We start from the raw sequence: 19,259 nt of genomic DNA on the forward strand, positions 1-19,259 counted from the left end.
TGTACAAGAGTTAGAAGCAAGAAGAATCTACCAGGCAGGAGTATAGGAACTTTCCCTATGCATGCAGGGATGGAATTTGAAAAGCAAAATTTCTGCTGGAGTGAAAACTGACAAGGGATGCAAAGAGCAGTAAGAAAAGCTTCTTTAGGTAGAACATCAAAATGAAGACGAAGAAAATGTCAGGATGATTGGAGAAGGTTCCTGATGATTTGGAAAAGTAACTAACTTTCAGAAATGGAAAGGAGGAGAACTCGGGAGACTACAGAGCTCTGCAATCACTGAAAAGATGTAGTGCACTGCTGCAAGGCATTACCATCTACATTAAGAAAGGCACTGTGACACAGTGCTTAAATGCTTAAAATACCATTTATCGCAGCTAATGTTAAAAGTTAAAAAGAAGGTAGTATAGATAATCTTACAGTCCCTCATATGCGGGGAACCTCAAGTTGTGCAGCGTTGGACAGAGCACCAGTCAAAGTGCAGGTCCCATTCATGGAGATAGATGTTGACTGACATTTTGGTCTTCAGAGCTCTTGCAGGATTTTCTAAAGAAGAAAATAATTGAATTAATTTCTATGTGAAACAAAAGGATATTCACATGAAAACGTGCTGCTTCACTTTATGGTAAATATGAGCACACAGGTGGTGCAATCGCACATACCAAGCAGGAACTACCTACAGGGTCCTTTCTTCTGGCACACAAAGTTTACCCTATAGCCCAGGGGTATGTGCAGCACAGCACAGGATGGGAAGCCAGCCTATACACTCGGTACAGCCCACGCCTGTGCCTTCTTGTGTCAACTGTTATGTGGATCACTAACTCCTTGATGTACAATTGTATTCAAGTTTGAATCACTACAGAAGGCTCCAAAACAAATCCTCCTGGGAGCATTTCAAGACACATGAAAGAGTGGTACATTGTGTGAAAAGCCAGCACAGATGTACCAAGGGCAAATATCTCCTGACCAACTGCATTGTCTTGTAGGACGGGATGGCTTGTTCTATAAGCAAGGGAAGAGCAGAGGACATTGCACACCCTGACTTTAGTAAAGTCTTCAGAATGATCTCCCAGAATACCCTTGCAGTCAGTTTGGAGAGTTATAGACTGAGTAAACAGACAATACTGTGGAAAATTAGCTGGACTGCCACGAGCAACAGTAGCAGGGCTGCTCCATGAGGACAGTGAGCCAGGCCAAGGGTCACCCCCAGTGTCGGCAGTGCCCTCACCAGCCTCACCACAAGATCTGACCATAGGGAGGCAGACCAGAATGCCAGTAACAGGGTCCATCAACAGCCATAGAATCACAGAACCACAGAAAAGTTCGGGTTGGAAAGGACCTTAAGATCATCTAGTTCCAACCCCCCTGCCATGGGCAGGGACACCTCACACTAGACCATGTTCCTCAAGGCTCTGTCCAACCTGGCCTTGAACACTGCCAGGGTTGGAGTATTCACAATTTCCATGGGGACGTGGCAAGAGAAGAACCAGGGCCAGGGTCCACCTACAGAGCCCAGGTTCAGGGAACGGTGAGAGCTGGCTGCTCCCTGTGGCATGGGATATTCATTGTCCAGGTCCCAGCCCCATGGCAAGAGGAGAAAGACAGACTCTGAAATGGTGGCAGGTCCAACCAAGTCTTCAGATTGTAAGGCAATATAGCAACAGGGCAGGTCCAAAATCAAGCTGGGAAGTCAATCCACAAGCGAGGGAGGGTTGGGATGAAGCCCAGTGACCATCAGATAGGTCCACAGTGGCAGAGCAGGGCCAAGATCAAGCCAGAAAATCAGCCCGCAAGATTCTGTGATCAGTGGGATCAAGGGGGCCGATGCCTGGGCAGAGTGGGTCTGTGGGGAGGTAGACATTGGCCCTGATTCAGTGTTGCTGGGGCAGCGGCTGGTGGCCCAGGGGGGAACATGGGGGTCTGGGCTGTGAGTAGGTGAGGGAGGCCCCATGGGAGGTCAGAGCCAACAAGGGCTGTTTAGCACCCTCAGGGCTCAGACACAGCAGCCTCCCCTCTGAGGAAAGTGTGTCCTCTCTCTTTAGAGACCTGGGCGCAGGAGGGACGTGCTCCAGAGTCACTCAGTGGCTGTGGGGTGTCAGTGGGCTGTTCCAGAGGACATAAAGCCAGAACAGGGACTGTGGACTGGAAACGGACATGGCATAATAGCTTGGAGGCTGAATGAGGGGGTCAGGCCACCCCAAGGGGCACAAGCCAGGGAAGAACAGGACCTGACTGGGTGGAAGGGGGTTCACTTATGAGCCTGGGTCTGAGTAATGGGTGAGTGCTGTGGGGAGATCAAGAGGCTTTGTAAGGACAAGGCCCTGTGTGGCCTGAGACCAGGTTCCATGGTGCTCAGCAGAGGGCTCAAGGAGGCCTGAGCTTGCTGCCAGGGAGAAGCAAGGGCTGGCTGCTTCCCTAAAGAAAGACAAACCAGGAGGCAAGGGGGATACCACCACCAGCAGGGCAGAAGTCTCACCAGCCAGGGCTCAGTCCCACAAGACCTGGCAGAGCAGACCCAGAGATCGCACACAACTCTAACGAAGAGCCCAGATCATAAGGCAATGTCATGGCTATGAGGCAAGTCCGAAGACAAAACACAAAGTCAATTCATATGTCAGAGCTAGGCTCAGGTCCAGTGATCACAAGGCAGGGCCAAGGTCACACTAGAAGTCCTTGGCTAGGCATGGGCACAGCTGTGTTTGAGCTGGAGACTGAAACACCTCTGATGTAGCACAGAGAGGGACTGAACGTCCATGTCATAGCTTAGAGTTCCTGCATCCATAGGTGTGGGTAGAGGCTCCAGGTGTGGCTGGTCAGGACCATTAAAGGCTTATGAGTGCACTCAGAGCCATGTACCCACTTATGGGGAAAAGAGAGGGACCTGGAGACAAGGCTACAAGGCTTTGGTCTGAGGTCCATCAGAAAGCAAGCCTGGAGACAGGCACCTACCACATACTTCAGGCAGAGACTTGAAGTGCCAAGGCTTGGCTGAAATGGGCTTCTGTTGTGGGCAACAATCTTGACTTGGGGAGTTTCACATAATTTCTTGCTGATAACATTAAACTTCTGTTGTTGATTCAGGTATTGAAAAAAACAATGTAACAAACTATGAAACAGACCTTTCATCCCACTTCCCCACACTCAGCTGCAGTCCAAAACCTCTCTTCTCTGCTTCATAGTTTTCAGCTTTCTTGTTACACTCAGTGCTTCCCAGTCCCCTTGGTGAGAAGCAGCAGGAAATGCAGGAGGTTGGGCTGGGTGTATAACTATGCTTTCCTGATTATAATTTGGGAGTCCCAGACAGCTTTCCCTCCGGAGCCCAGGACATTCTCTGAGTGCTCTTCCTCTGGTGCCTATGATCTGAGCACACTGCCTACAAACTCTTGTGCCTTCAGCCATGGCTTTGGTTTGCTTAGAAATTAGGCCTTTTGTGCAAGTCAAATATGCAGAGAAGCATGGAGTGGTCTCAGGCAATTGTATTCCTCAAAGGACAGAGAAGATATGTCAGCTCTGAGCCTCCCCCAAATGACATGATAAGCACAAGCACACCTTGACCACAAAGCATTTCTAGTGCTGTCATATGCAGCATTAAAAGGAAAGTGATTGCTTTGTGACTGGGGTTTTTTTTTAACACAGACCCCTAGCAGTGCTGTGTATGCAAAATAACACAGCACACAGTGGAATTGGAGTGTAGTGGAGAGACAGATGGCAATTTATTGACATAACAACTCCAGTCATGCTGCCAGGAAGCAAAAAGGACTATTGGACAATACCTAGACTTCATGGGAACTGGGATTCATGTTTTTAAATTCTTGGTGGACTTCAGGGCTCAGAAGCAGCAGGCAGTGTTTCCCCTCATGGCTGCTCTTCCCTCATCCCGTGTGACACCCTCCATCCTGCCTTTTTCAGAATTGCTCCCCATGAGGGCTGCAGCAGCCACATTCACCATGCCAGTGCCTTTACAGCAAGTCCTGCTGACCCAGACCAGCAATACACAGGCACAGTTCTGGGCCCAGCCATTGATGCAGGGGTATAGATTTTATTCAACTTTGCTGAATCTGTCCTTCTACCTCTCATTTTAGCCTCTAAGGAGGAAGTTTTCTCTTTCATAAACCAAATAACTCTATCCCTTCTACAGTATTTGGCTGTGATACTATTTTTTCATTCAGGACACAAACACCTTAAAATGCCTCTGGACTTTCACCAAATAACATTTTTGCCTTTTTCTTTAAAAATTACTGGGCTCCAAGCACAATGCCATTGCTTTACATTTGCAGTATAGCAACCAGAATCATCTGCTTGCAGAAAAATAAAATAAGAACAGAATTAGAACCAACTTTAAGATCCCAAACCTAGTTTTCAACAGATGTCTGTCTTCCGTAAGACAGATAGACACCACTTTGTATCCATAGTGACACCTAATGGCCCAAATTAAAACGAGTCAAATAGTTCTGTAGCACAGTAGAGGACATTAGGTGGACACTGTGCCTTGAAAAACTCTTAGGAATAGTTTCAGGAAGTCACCATTTCAGCCTTGATTTTCTCCATTTCTTTGCTATAAAATAATCATCAAGCCAAAGAATGTTTAAACAATAGAATAGCTGGGGTGGGGTTTTTTTCATGTTATGTAATAAATACTTCCATAATAAACATTGATAGTTTTATTGTCGTTGTACTTAGGAAGTGCAGAGTTACAGATATGCTGATTTCAGTTTAAGAACAGTTTTAAAACTGTTTAATAACCTTACACAGTCAGCTACAATATTTTTTTTTTAGTTGCTGCAAAATTCTGTTGGCTGTTTTTTGGCTACAAGGGAAGCAGAACATGATGTACAGAGTAAACCTTGAAATGACATATCTCTTGAAAACCTTTCTTGCTTCAATACTTGTGTTAACTGTAGCTACTCCTTTAGGACTGTCTTGGGAAGACCAGTATTTGCAGTTCTCCCATAGACTTCATATGAGCTATGAAAATGTGTTTCCCTGCTGCCATCATCATCATTTCAAGTTATATTTAATGATGACTTTGCAAATGGTTGAGGCAGCTCCAAAATCTGCCTTGTATGTGTCTCCTTTTTTAAGCACTTGTTAAGTATTGATACTGTAAATTGCAGTTCTGCATGTGTATCCCAGCAAAAGGAAGTTTGCTTAACTCAGCAATTAACATTAATAATCTTTTCAGTTGGATAAACTGTAACCTAAAGAACTGTGGCATAGGAAATAACATGTCCTAGAGGATTATTACATCAAGAAGCAATAAGAAATATTTCCTCCTATGATTCTTGTGGGTAATAGAGAGATTAAGCAGTCTACCTTTTAAGACACTCTTCTCATGTTTTTGAAGTTATATCTCTTAGGCATCACCTCGATATATTTACTGAGGAAATCTTTTAAAACTTTGTAGGAATACAATAGCAAATCCAAAAAATTTAGTTATTGATGTGTCATATGGACATAAGCTCAAGGTAAGAATAGGAGCTATAGGGTTTACCTTGCTTAAGCTCAAAATTAAAAAAATAAATAAAAATCTTAAGCTCTTTAGTGGCTATATGGGTACATTCTGGTTTTGAAAATAGGATCTGAATCCTATTGTAACCCCCTTCTGTCAATAATCACTACCCACTATATCATACGTTTCAGGTTGTGTGGTGCAGTAACACAGAATAGGTAATGACAATGACAAGTTTATTTTGCAATGCTTTTATTAGAATAAATAGAAGGACCACCAACTAACATTCACAAAATCAATGGCATGTCACTGCAATGAAGATGGGAAATTACATCAGTCAGGAAGTTGTTGTATTTGGAAATGATAATTTATGAAGAAGTGGTGAAATTTCTAGATGCTCCCTCAGAACAAGAAACACAGAGAGACACAGCCTTATATTAACATGCAGCACAAAGAAGCCCAAATGCATATGATTCCTGGAAGAAGAATGCGTTGCTAAAGTATAGAATTTTGCCTGCAAGTTGTCCAGGCAACAACACAATGGTGGCTGTCCAGAAAGGAATTGGATTATTCTGAAAGCTGTATTTCATTCGCTAACCTCTCCAATAGAGAAACCAGACTGTCAATAGCAGTGGTAGGATTTCTTGCAAAAAATCAAAACACTAGCCTGTCCCTCAAGTTACTCAGTGATAATGGGAGATATTCCTAAGCTACCTCCTGAAATTCTCATTCAATCTTAGATGTAAGTCCTGAATACAAGTGGTGTGAGCAGAAATACCTGCACCTAAACATCTGAAAAGTCATACACTTCTTCAAGGATATCTCACTGGATATTGAAAGCTTTCCACTTGGAGAAAATTTTGAAGAGATGAGATTATACTACAATACTACAGTAAAGGGGATCTGTTTCTGAGGGGAAGGCAAGCTTTATTTCCAGCTCTTTTTCTTCTTAGGGAGAACAATATTTACCAAAAAAGAGGATAATGTTGGTTGGATTGTGTTTGATGAAGAAAAGGAAAGGGTGGTCAGCCCTAAACTCTTCAAACTCAGATTGTTTGATGTCTCCCAACGCATCTGCTGAGCCAGCCATCTCAGTGCCCTCTTCATTGACTTCCATGAATGCCTTATGGATGGCCTCAGATATCTTCAGGCTCTCTGCCGAAGAGATGCCAGACAGGTCGGCTGAAGAGCTGAACAGGTCGGTCATACCCAAGGCCTTTAAGACAGCTGTGAGGTTGTATTTTTCCTCCATCTTCATGCGCGGGAGGTACACTTTCACCCTCTTCTTTTCCATCACGCTGGGGCTGGTCCACTCAGTAAATTTATCAAAGTTGATTTTTTTCTCAAGCTGCAAAGAGAGGCAGGAATAAAATGCCTGAGATAAAAGTGCACCTTAACAGCTGTGTTTATACCACTTGCTGCTACGGTTTTAATTTATTTTATATACACAATAGAACTGATGCTTGTCTTAAATGTATTTGGTTATCTTGTATGCTTACTCCTGACTATGGCCTATATATCGTCTGTCTTATTAAAGTTCTCCGAAACACTGTCATCTGAAAATTTCTTTATCAGATCAAGGGGGTTTTGTGGGTTTTGGTTGTGAAAATACAGTTCTTCAAAACTTCAAGTCAAATTGGTTCCACTACTGCTCCTCCTGGAACATATTTTATTGATCACTTCCCTCATCTTAGTTCCTTTCTAGTACTGCTTTTCCCACATTCCTTTTAGTCAGCTCCTGGACTGTTTTCCTCATCACTTCCATTTTTTAGTTCCCCTTTTTTGCTTAGCAAACCCTTGAGTGCTTTCCTGGAAGATTGAAATCACTCAAGATTTAAAAAAATCTTGCTATCAGGTCTGTTTCTGGTACCTGAGGGAGATCAGTGCATATAACAACTAATTCAGGGCTACAATAGCACTACTCTCCTTTACTTCTGTTTTATTAGGCTGAGTCCAGTGCTCTCCTAAGAGCCCAGTATCTGCCTGAGCACTTGGTAGCACTTGGGGGGCTTTTGTGCTCCCACACCTGCCCAGCACAGCCATGAGGTGGGCAGCTGGGATGTAAATGGACAGCAGAAGGTCTGGTGACAACCAGGTCCCACTGAACTGGTACCTCTTCTGCTTCCCCTGTCAAGGCCATACCTGCTCCAGACCAGAGACTTCATCAGGCAACAGCACCCACATGCTCAGCGTTCCGCTGGCATAGGGCAGCTCCAGGATCTTAATTTTCTCTGAAGGCACCGCTCCCACTTTGAAGGTACTGTTCTGACACATCATTTGCACAGGTCTGCTTTCTTGCTGCAGAAACAGAAACATGAGATAATGCGACTGCGGAGTGATTTTTTCTTTAAGTAGGTACATGTACAAGCCCTTTGAAAGGGACAGGACTCGCTTTTGAAGCATGCTGCCTTTGGAAAAGAGTTGTGTCTCCTTTTTCCTCTCTTACTTGCTGGTGTGCCCTGGAAGCCTGGTCATAGATAGCTCATGCAAATACTTCATGGCCTTAGGCCCAGGCCCCGGTAGTGAGGGACCTAGCTAAATCACCCAACCTGTGACAGCAACAGGTTATATGTGTAGCAGGTTGGCTGTGCAAGCCAATAGCTGTCCTGGCCAGAATATGTGTCCATGCCCTCCTACCTCTGTCACATTGAAGGGCACTTCCCGAGTGTGTTCTTCTTTAAATGCTGTCTTCCATATCCCTTTGAAGTAAATGGCATTCACAAGGACCAGTGCAGTATCTGGATCAACGGAGCCTGCCACAAGAAAATCTTGGATCTGTCCTTTAAGAAAGAGTCAGGGCAGAGAGTGGTAAGTTACACCTGGTGTGCACAAATGCCTGCAATGAAGGGCATGGGGATGGAGGGTGACACTTTGTGGAGCTTTATTTTCATAGCAATAAACAACCTGCTTTTGCTTGAACTTTTTTTCCTAGACATTATGAGGAGAGGAAGACAAGGGTATAGACTACGGTAGGTGGGGGGAAATATCTGCTACCCATATTTCAGTTCTTACCATTTGTCTCTTTCTCCACCCAGGAATTAATGAGCTGTCTTGCTTCCTCTGCAGCTGTTTTGAAGTCAACTTCTTCCAGCCCTGCTTCATAGAATTTTTTTGCACAGTTTAAGTATTCCTGTAAGCAGAAGGATTCAGTTGTCAGACAGATGAGGACTTGAAAATGTATGAATGTGAAATACAAGACTGTGAAATGAAGCAGAATGGTTAAAACAGTGGACCTACACCCCTGTGTTTGAACATGTCAGTCACAGCTGTCTTCCTGTAACTGAATCTTAAGGCTAGGTAAGAAAGACGACTTCAAATACTTAGATCTAGCACTTTCCTTTTTCAGATAGGATTTTAAGTTAAAAGTTTGAAATATTTTCAAGAACTATAACATGTTCAGTTTAACAAACATTTTTAAGACAAACAATGTATGTTTCCTTCTCTTTGTGCCTGCTTTTTATTTTGAATGCTGTCTTCTTACATTCTTAGATTTCAAAACCAAAGCTTCCTTTCACTGGGAAGTTTTGATATTTGGCTTTGGGGAAGAAAAAAAAAAAGCAAATGTGACAATTTTAGTCTTCATGCCTTCAAGTCATAAAATATTTTTCATTTCCCTTTAAAGTTACATTTTTCATTAAAAGCCATTTTCTAGGAAACAAACAGCAATCTTGATTACTCCCTGTGACTGTTGCAATATGGGCATATTTTATGCTATTATACTTTTTCCTGGCCTCCATCTAACAGGCACAGGAAGGTTCAAACTCATTCTGAGCAAGTTCCCCTCATGGCTCACAACCACTTCCTCATCAACAGACAGTTGATTGTTGTCAGGGTTGTTGTCAGTGGTGCTTCTGCAGGGTGGAGTCACAGGGCCTTTATGGGAAATCCTGTGGAAATCAGGTCCCAGTACAACTCACCGGAAGGATGGGGTATGTTTTTTCAATATAGAGCTTGTCAGCCATCTTCAGTGAGTATGTAGCATTTGGCATGGTGATGTCTGAGAGGCGATCCTTGAATGCACTGTGGATGTATTCAGAAGTGCCACACTGAGGTGATGACATGAAAATAAGAAGATATATTGCATTAGCTTCTTCTTATAGTATCATAGAATCATAGACTTGTTAGGGTTGGAAAAGACCTTAAGATCATCTAGTTTCAATGTTCCCTGCTATGAAATAAGACCCTAAAGGCTTGTCCCTATCAGTTAAAAGTCATGCTGCAGTGGAGTCCTCCCCCACAGACATAGGGCTGTCACCTTTGGGACAGCAGGTGCTGTGCTGGTGTATTGAACTGACAAGTTCATCCTCCTCAAGATAAGTCCCCTGAAATGTGCATTTTATAAGACTGCAATTGTGTTCCTGTCACTGACTCTTATGGGCTTTTCTCTGTCCTGCATCTTCCTGCCCTGCTTTGGAGTCTTTCAGCTGCAAGTCTGACTTCCCTATGCTGGCTCCAGGTACTGAGTCCCTTTCAAATGCTGTCCCTCAGCAACATTTGCCCAGGAAGGCACCCTGGTGCCCAAAGTATCCTGCCCTACACTGTCACTTGTTCTGGTGCAAGATGTGCAACTTGGCTTCTTCCCTGTTTTTTGACAAATAGGTGAGTTACACCTTTCTTTGCTCCCTCCCTCCACAGCTCTCCTTGGTTTGAGAGTATTACCATAGTTTTTGACAGGGTCTGAAACTGCCAGAAGGAAAGACAGAACAGTTCTAGTTTTGTTCTGTGGAGAAAATAAGACAGAAAGGGATATCAGGTTATTTCTCTACCTCAGAGTCAATAGCATCTCCAACTCCTGTAATGTTATCAAAGTGAAGAACCTGCAAGAGAAAATGACAGTGGTAGAAATAACAAGCATGACCAAGAATTATGTGATCACATTATCTGGAAGATGTTAGAATTTAGAAAAAAGTCATATAGTAATATTTGCTGACTGCTAATCCATTTTGTTACTGTTCTTGAGATTTCTTTTCCTGTGTCGAAACTAACTGCCCCTTATAGTGACAATATGCAACTTTCCTTAGTATTTTCTCTAAATAACTCTCAATCCAGTTCTCTATTTTGTGACTATGGCTTACTCTTGTATATTAAAATAGGTGAGAAGCTCATCAGTGGTTAATATATTTCAGTGATATTACTTAGAAGGAACAACAAGCACAAGCAGAGGTCACTTTACACCCATGTTAAGTAACTTACCTTCTCCATCTGAGATTGGGTGTTACCTCTTGCTCCCAGATAGACCATGGCCAGGGCTGAAATGATGCTCAGGGGGGAGTAGAAGATGTTGTCGTTGGCATGGTGGACTTTCAGCTCTTTGAATACATCAAAAGCAAATTCTGCATTTGCTTCACTGATGGAGCCCATTGTTAAATTTGTCTAAAGCAAACAGAAAGAATCTGACTTATTATGTTGAAATAATTAGTACATTAATGTATTGAGTTAATACGTTAATTCAATAATTAATTCAGTTAATTGTTAATTCAATTAATAATGAAATACATTAATTCAAAGCCCCTTGAATTAATTCAGGGGTTCAGGTGTTCAGAGGTACACTTGAACCCCTGAACTTGGTGCACAAGTTTTTTTTCCAACAGACAGAATCCAGTGGCATGGATTTAAAAGGCAGGCATGCTTTTAGATTCATGAGCAATGAAAATGCTGGGTAGGTACCAGTCATGCATAGGTTGGTGACTCTCTTCTTTGAACCTTGATTTCTCCTTCCCTGTATATATACACCATATTGTTGAAAATGTTGCAAAGAATATTAGTTATCTTGATAGAAGCATACTAACAGTCTTTTCTTATCTCTTACGAAAAGAACCCCAAAAAACATAGATTTTTTTTTTGAGACTCCAAACCAGGCTCTTCATTATCATTATTAACATCACTTTTAAGATCAGTAAAGAGATGAACAGATCAGCCCTCTATGATTCAAACTGCTGTTAATTCCAGTATACAATGTACATGTGTGAAGCAACAGCGTAAGTTTTTCTAGATTTACTCTAATTTCAGCCTAGTGTAAACAGAAGCTGGATTTTACACCATCTACTTTATCAGAGGCCCCAAAAGTTAGCAACATTACTTTTATTATTTTAAACAGGATTATAAAGGCATATCATTTACATCTGACTGTTTTAAAAGTGTTCTTTTTCTTTTTATCACTTTTTCCATAAAATACACCCTTCAATAAAACAGTGGTTTTTTAGCCTTTTGTTTAATTTGCAGAGATCTTCACATCTCCTGTATTTAAATATTTTTCTGCCCTTTTTCTGACATGTTTGTAAAGTTTTCCCTGTAGTTGCAGCACCTAGCATTTCGTATAACACTGGAGGAAAATATTTTTTAATAAAGGAGACAACACAGAAGAGAAAATACGGTTTGTGAAATCTAGTGCAACAGTATAACTTTTATACCACTTATAATTTCCCACCTGTTGACACAAACAGAGAGAACCTTGCTAGGGTTGTGGGGTTTTTTCATCTTAGAAAATGTGACTTAAAGGTAACACAGAGATGCAGTATACTGGGGTCACCTGAGCATGCTGCATTCCTTAATTTCATTCAGAGAATATCTTTCACAAAACCTGCAAGTGAGCTTTAGTTGCATCCTCTGGAATTTAAGCAAATTCAATTTTGTCTTTTAATGCTAAGTGAAATATTAAAGAGATAAAGGAAAAAGGAAGAAAGGCTGTCATAGCATATAATCAGCTTTCAATGTGAAACAGTTATTAAACAAAACTTTTGTTCATACAAACAAATACTTCGACTTTTATGCATGGTAGAATATGAAACAGTAAAGTAACGCAGAACGCATGTGAAGGTGAGGTGAGGTTTCAGCAGAAGGCATCCTTTGATCATTTGTTTCTTCAGCTAACATTGAAAGTCATAAACATGAGGTTACATCAATCTTTTTGCAAGTTTTGTTACAGACAATTTTTCTTAAATTGCAGATTAGAACTTAAATCATCATCAAAAGTAATGCTTACCTTTTCAGCTTCACCTGCAAAGGTAATAGTACAGCTTCTCAGCTGTACTTGGGGCAGACTTGCCGAACTCCTGGAAATATATGTGTAATTTTGTGACACGCCCCACGCTGCCTGTTCTGTGTTTAACAAATAAAATGATGGATGGAGCTCAATGTCAGGCATGCACTTTAACTTGGAATAAGTCCATTCTTTAAAAAAAAAAAAAAAAAAGCCTGAATCCCCGAATGAAAGGTTTTTCCCCTGAAATCCCTAACATGTCCAGAATGGGAGATTTATTCATATAGCACATGAAACCTTAAGGAAGTGAAGGAGAATATTGAAATAGCTGAAGCAAAAGTAGTGTAAAAGCCATTCATTGGAACTTGAATTGTAAGTATGATTTGATAAGGCCAGCAAATAGTGTGGCATAGCTCGCAGAAATAAAACAAAAAAAGTGAGAAATTCAGCCTTGCAGAATGTCTCTAAGGAATTTTGAGTTTATTTCTTTGTTATTCCTCTGTAATGACTACTGACAGGCCAGTTACCTCTCAGAGTCTTCATTCTATTAACTCAAAAAATTTATTAAGATCAGCCTGTGCAGGACTGCTTGCTATGGTATTGCCTGCACTATACTTATTGCAATTTTTTCTCTCCCATTGCTGACTGGACTACCAACATCACTAGTCTTTTCAGAATCCATTGCTCTTGCTGAGGAATGGGGAAACTTCTGCTACCAAGGAACTTGAGAAAGAGCACATCCTTCAAATGTTAGTTGCCAAATTTAACAATATTGAAAAAGATTATTCTGCAAAAACATGTATATAATTGCCTGGCGCCACTTACAGACTGCGTTGTAAAAGACCTCAGTTTCACAGTTCATCCTAAAGCAGTCTAACTCAGAGAACTCAGACATAGTCACAGTCTGTGCAACACATCAGTGGAACAAAACCTTCAGTGAGCGTATTGTGGGAATGAAAATTAATTTCAAAAGTAATATTCAAAGCATCTGTATAGAGAACTATTACACAGCTGAGGAAAGATGTGCTGGGGAAAGAAGGGTTGAGATTGTTGCTTTTCAAATTCAGGCATCAGGATATTTAGACACCAGTCAGATGCTACCATAGAATCATAGAATGATTAGGATTGGAAGGAACCTTAAAGCTCAACTAGTTCCAAACCCCCTGACAATGGGCAGGGACACCTTCCACTAGACCAGGTTGCTCGAAGCCCCGTCCAACCTGGCTTTGAACACTTCCAGGGATGGGGCATCCACAATTGCTCTGTGCAGCCTGTGCTAGTACCTCATCACCCTAACAGTAAAGAATGTCTTCTGAAATCCATCTGATCTAAAGCTCCCCCTTTTTAGCTTAAAGCCCCTTGTCCTGTCACTACATGCCCTTGTAAAAAGTCCCTCTCCATCATTCCTGCAGGCCTCTTTAGTCACTGGAAGGCTGCTACAAGGTCTCTCCGGAGCCTTCTCCAGGTGGAACAACCAGAAAAGTATTCAAACTCACTGCTAAAACTTTGAGGAATAGTTAAGGTGAGTTTGTTCTTTACCTTTTTCACAGGTCACAGCACCAGATGCTAGGTTCAAAATGTGCCTTTTGCGCATATAAAGACCATTCTTCAGATCTTCCGTAAGTAACTTCATGGCACATCAGGTGAACAAACCAGCTGAAAAAACATTCATGGTCTGCAGGACAGTCATAATATACAATAGCAAGCAGAAAACAATCACATAATTCCCTTGAAATGAAAGAATGAACAGACAGTAAAAGAAACGGCTTTGACCTCTTTCTGAATGCCATGTGATTTTAAAACAGAAATCCAAAGTCAATACACAAAATGCCTCTGAAATTGTTTAGAACAAATTATGCTCCTGTGAAAAAAAGAGGTGGACTCTTTAACCCTTTTAGTTGTCTATACAAGTGGAAAGCCTCTGAACTGTCCATGCCTTTCTCCCTAAGACAGTCCTTGTTAGTCCTGTTAAGCTGAAGATGCTAGTGCAACAGTGAAGACCTCTGTCTGGACTGGTGCACTTACCTACCACTGGCATTTTACATGGCACAGCGACACACACACAGGCTTGTCTGCTACAGCCATTGCTATACAGCAAGAGTGCTTTTGAGGAAAGATGTTTAGCCCTTGACACACGTTGTTCACCCGTTACTGCAAACCTGTTGTGAAGAGAGTAAGCTATTCCCTCACAGGAGTGGTGCATAAATGGTACACCACCAATGTTTTAAGTCCTGTTCAGCTGAAAATGGTATCACCATGATGGCAGAAAGACAGATCAAATAGGTGAATGTGTCTGTACATGCTGAGTACCTTTAATCACACAACTGGGAGCACTCTCTAAACTGCAAGCTGTTCCTGTGGCTGCTGCCACTTCCGCCTGTTCTGCTTAAGACTGCTTTGTTTCTGTTCAAACAGGCTTTAACACTCACGGCCGTGGTCCATTGTTATATACTTTACAGCTCAGAAGTCAGATTAACCAATATGTTCTACCCTGTCAGTTCTAACTTTCCAGTATGACTTGAATCTTTTTTCTTGACAACCAAATTGTCTAGCAGTACATTTGGTCACCTTGGCATTTATGCATCATCTACCTGAATCACATTTGGATCATCCTAGTCAGCTTGTAACTTAGAAGCTACAAAGATATCCAGTGAGCCAGTCAGTTGTTTCACAGCAGCCAATTTACAGTATTAATATTTTTGGCAAAGACATGTTTTTAAAAATAATTCTTCATTGAATATATTCGTAGCAGCCTTCCAATATCTGAAGGGGGCCTACAAGGATGCTGGGGAGGGCCTCCTCATTAGGGACTCTAGTGGTAGGACAAGGGGGAATGGCTTCAAACTTAAACAGAGGAAGTTTAGATTAGATATAAGGAAGTTCTTTCCAGTGAGGGTGGTGAGGCACTGGAATGGGTTGCCCAAGGAAGTTGTGAATGCTCCATCCCTGATGGTGTTCAAGGCCAGGCTGGACAGAGCCTTGGGCGACATAGTTTAGTGTGTGGTGTTCCTGCTCATGGCAAGGTGGGGGTTGGAACTAGATGATCTTAAGGTCCTTTCCAACCCAAACCATTCTATGATTCTATGATTAATGACAGCTGGAGCACTGCAACATCTTTCTTAAGGGTTAAAGAGGGTGGTAGAGCACCTTGGGGGGAAAAGGTGATGCAGGAATCTTAGGAAGATTGAAGGAAGAGTGCTTATCAGTTATATCCATGCTGGCTTTGATGCTAAAATCTTCGTTTCTTCTAGGCCAGGTTGGATGGGACTTTGAGCAACCTCATCTAGTGGAAGGTGCCTCTGACCTTGACAGGGGGGTTGGAACTAGATGATATTTAAGGTTCCTTCCAACCCAAACCATTGTGTGGTTCTATGATTCTGTGAAAGGAATTTTTTTGTTCTGCAGTACAGAAGGGGCAGTACACTCCTCTAGAAGCATGACAATACACAACCCAGGTTACAGTTTTTGTTGGCATTTCTGTTTTTTATTGGTCAAATGAATGGATTGCCCTTTCCAGCACACCTGTGTAATGCTCACAAACACAAAAGGATGTGTTTTGCCACATGTCATTTCAACAATGCTTGTCCCAAGAAAGAGGTCAGCTAAGGCTCTGCTGTCCTTTGCTCTACAGGCATTTCATTGTGGAGCTGTCTCTAAACCAACACACTCTTGGACATTTGAGCCTTTCCAAAAGGATATGAAGCCCAGGTCAGCTCACAGACCAAAGCACAATCCAATCACAAGAACCCCCATGGAACTCAAGAGTTGAGTTCCCCTCCACTCTGCTGCTCTTTTGCCAGTAGGAAGGAGCATGTTGTTTCGTGTTTTTCTGGCTCAGAGTGACTGCCTGTGACTAGTTAGTTGCCACTGCAGACCTTGGTGCTGTAGCTATCGGTGATGGTTTCTCTCTCAGTTGTCCTGTAGGACTGTGTTCTTTCCCCAGACTGAAGAAAATGAGGTGTCTGGTCAAGCTTCTTCAGACAGGAGCTTGTAGCCCACCTGGCACCTTTCTGCAGCAGCGCTGTATCATTCTGAAGAGATGGACACTGTTGCCTGCAGTGCTGCTGCCCTGATATCTCACGGACTGTGACAGGGATGTGCATACTTCAGTCTTGACAGAGTGGATTTCTCCAGTGAAGTTATCTTCAGAAGGATCTTATGATGGTCTTGGTCACAATCCTCTCACACTTACTGTGTTTATTTAGCAGCACACACAGCGCCCAGGGCTTCCTGCTATACAGTTTCTGAACAAGTGCGCACAGCAGTCTCTTCATCAGTCATCACAGTGTATGTGAAGTCCCTTATTCATCCCTCAAGTCCCTGAGATCAGCCAAGAGCCAGGGTGAGGCTGCGGATGGTCTTACCTCACTGGGTCCAAAGGAGGCAGCATGGTAACCAGGCCCTTAGACTTCAGCATACACGTGGCCACTGGCATTTGCACAACTAGTTTATTGTCTGTGTCGTATGGGAGCTTAGTTACCAGGGTCACTCCCCACAGAGAAGACTGCTCATGACAGTCTATGACTAGCAGTGCTCATGCCAACAGCATCATGGGCTGTGTAAGAAAAAGCATTGCCAGCAGGTAAAGGGAGGTTTTCCTGCCCCTCTCAGCACTGGTGGGACCACAGCTGGAGTGCTGTGTACAGCTCTAGGCTTTCCAGTACAAAAGACGTGGATGTACTGGAGCAGGACCAGAGAAGAGCCACAAAGATGATGACGTGATTGAAGCATCTGTCAGGAGAGGCTCAGAGAGATGGGACTTGTTACACTGGAGAGGAGAAAGTACAGGGGGGTCTTATCCAGGTGCATAACTTATTTGATGGGAAGGTGAAAAGAAGATGGAGCTAGACTTTCTCCAGTGCTTTAGGCAAGAGGGAATGGACACAACTTGAAGTAGCATAAATTCCACTTAAACATAAGAAAGTACATTTGTTTATGGGGAGGGAGGTAAAGCCAGGTTGCCCAAAGAGGCTGTGGAGTCTCCATCCTTGGAAATATTCAAAACCCAGCAGGGTTGCTGTAGCTGACTCTGCTTGAAGGGGGGATCTTGGTGTAGACAATTGGCAGAGGCACTTCCAGTCTCAGCTGTTCTGTGATTTTGTGTTACATGCAGAGGAAGATCTCCAGGAAGATGGAGATAGCAGGGTTATTGCCCATTGATGTGCAAAGTACTGTGGTGCAGGTAAGGCACTTCGAATAGGAATGTATGGCAAGTCCCAGAGTACTGTTTCCATGTTGTACGGGGAGCAACATCACATACTGAACCCTGGACCTCTCTTTGTGCTTTCTGAAGGTGTGTTAGTTGCACCAAAAAGTGCAGAAGGTTTCAGTCTTTTTCTTGCCCCCTCCCCTGCCAAGACTTCCCTCTGGTGGTGCACAGTAATCTGTCAAAGGGTTTCAATGCTTCAGAAAACAAAAATGTCAGAAGCCTTTGGAAGGCCAGTAGCAACAAGGAGGTTTTAAAGGTTTATTTATTTTTGTCTTTTTTTCAAATAAAAACTTTTGGAGCATTTTAACACTGTTAAAATTTTGGCCTTTTTTTTTTTTTTTTCTCCCCAGAGCAAATACTCTGTATTAAAGCTGCCCATTGGCATGAGAACCAGAACCATGCCTGGGAAATGAAACCTGTCAGGTGAAAGCACAGATGTGCTCAGGCAGGACATGGGGTCCAGCCGGAACACCTGAACCTTTCTACTGAATTGTTGGTTGATGGGTGAGAGCACAGAGAGTCTGAACCACAGACCCCATCTCTCCGGGGCACAGGAAGGGCTGCTTGTCCCAAATCTCCCCAGGGTTCTGGAGTGCTCAGTGGCCGCACCAGGCATTCATCATCCCACTGGCCAGCTCTGCCACTCCCTTCCTGGGGAATACTTTTCTACTACCCTTTTAATACTGTGCCTCCTACCTGGTTTGTGGTGACCAGGTCCAGGTCCTAGCCGTTGGCACTTTGTTACAGGTTTGGTTCAGTATTGCTGAATTTGCACTTTTTGCTGCATCCTGTTTCCCCTTTTTAGAAAGAGGAAACATTGTACTTGCAAGCTTTGTGGCTCCTTTGCTTTTTTCCCATTCCTTCATTTTGACCTTTGTTGTTCAGGAAACAACGCTGATCACTGAGGCATATCTTTGTGCTTTAAGCACTTTCCAGTTTAATAATCATAGGAAGGTTAGTTTGCAAACGTAACCCTTTTCAAGTCTTCTTATTGTTTAAGTGCACAGGCTTTTAAGTTTAAAGGACTGGATTAACTGCTTCTGGCTACAAGAGATGCTAGGGGAGAATAAACTGCTTATGATAAACCTTGAGATGTTGAAATTTTGTATCTCTTGGAACTGTTCATATCATTCCTTTCATTTCTAAAGAACAAAAATTAAAGTATACTTGGTAAAATAGCTGGTTTTATCATTGAAAAACAGCTGAATCAGTATCACAAATATCCTGATGATATTCATATAATGTGGATGTCTGACCTGTAGCAGCAGCTGCTTCCCTTTACAGATGTGCTTTTGTCACACCACACTATGTGTTAACGTGGAAATAGCAGATGTTAACAAGAGTTCCTCCTCTTAAGACTCTCAAGGGGAAAATGCTTTGCCTAATAGTTGCCAATCTACTTATTATTTCTTGTGCCTTTTCAGTTATGTGATTTTCAGATAACTTCATCATCTAAAATGGCAGAGCTGCTGGTATAGTTGTTCTTTGAAATATTTACCAGTGTAATTGTCAGTGCATTTTTAATACCCCTTGGAATTGTATTGAAAAATACAGAAGAATAAACTTGTATTCTATTGGGCTATTTCTTTGTAATTTGTAATACAGAGAGGAATCAAATTCCAG

At 42.5% G+C, this 19,259-nt stretch overlaps 1 protein-coding gene across 1 annotated transcript; it reads right to left on the reverse strand.

The window, feature by feature from the left end:
* Window positions 1–6,397: 6,397 nt before the first annotated feature.
* Window positions 6,398–10,809, reverse strand: LOC104408777 (ovalbumin-related protein Y-like). Its single transcript, XM_010018491.1, has 7 exons — window positions 10,642–10,809; window positions 10,215–10,265; window positions 9,366–9,494; window positions 8,461–8,578; window positions 8,086–8,228; window positions 7,591–7,746; window positions 6,398–6,796 (listed from the first exon to the last, which is right to left on the reverse strand). The coding sequence occupies exons 1-7, from the start codon at window positions 10,807–10,809 to the stop codon at window positions 6,398–6,400; spliced, it is 1,164 nt and encodes a 387-aa protein (XP_010016793.1).
* Window positions 10,810–19,259: the final 8,450 nt, after the last annotated feature.

Source organism: Nestor notabilis, unplaced genomic scaffold (genome assembly GCF_000696875.1).
Source record: "Nestor notabilis isolate BGI_N333 unplaced genomic scaffold, ASM69687v1 scaffold2117, whole genome shotgun sequence".
NCBI lineage: Eukaryota > Metazoa > Chordata > Aves > Psittaciformes > Psittacidae > Nestor > Nestor notabilis.

Bases quoted from the DNA above. Each gene is read 5' to 3' on its own strand.
- LOC104408777 (XM_010018491.1), bottom strand. From the start codon at position 10,809: ATGGGCTCCATCAGTGAAGCAAATGCAGAATTTGCTTTTGATGTATTC. The intron at 10,266-10,641 runs GTAAGTTACTTA...TTTCTCTTGCAG, and splicing joins CCCAATCTCAGATGGAGAAG to GTTCTTCACTTTGATAACAT. The intron at 6,797-7,590 runs GTATGGCCTTGA...CTCTCTTTGCAG, and splicing joins AAGTCTCTGGTCTGGAGCAG to CTTGAGAAAAAAATCAACTT.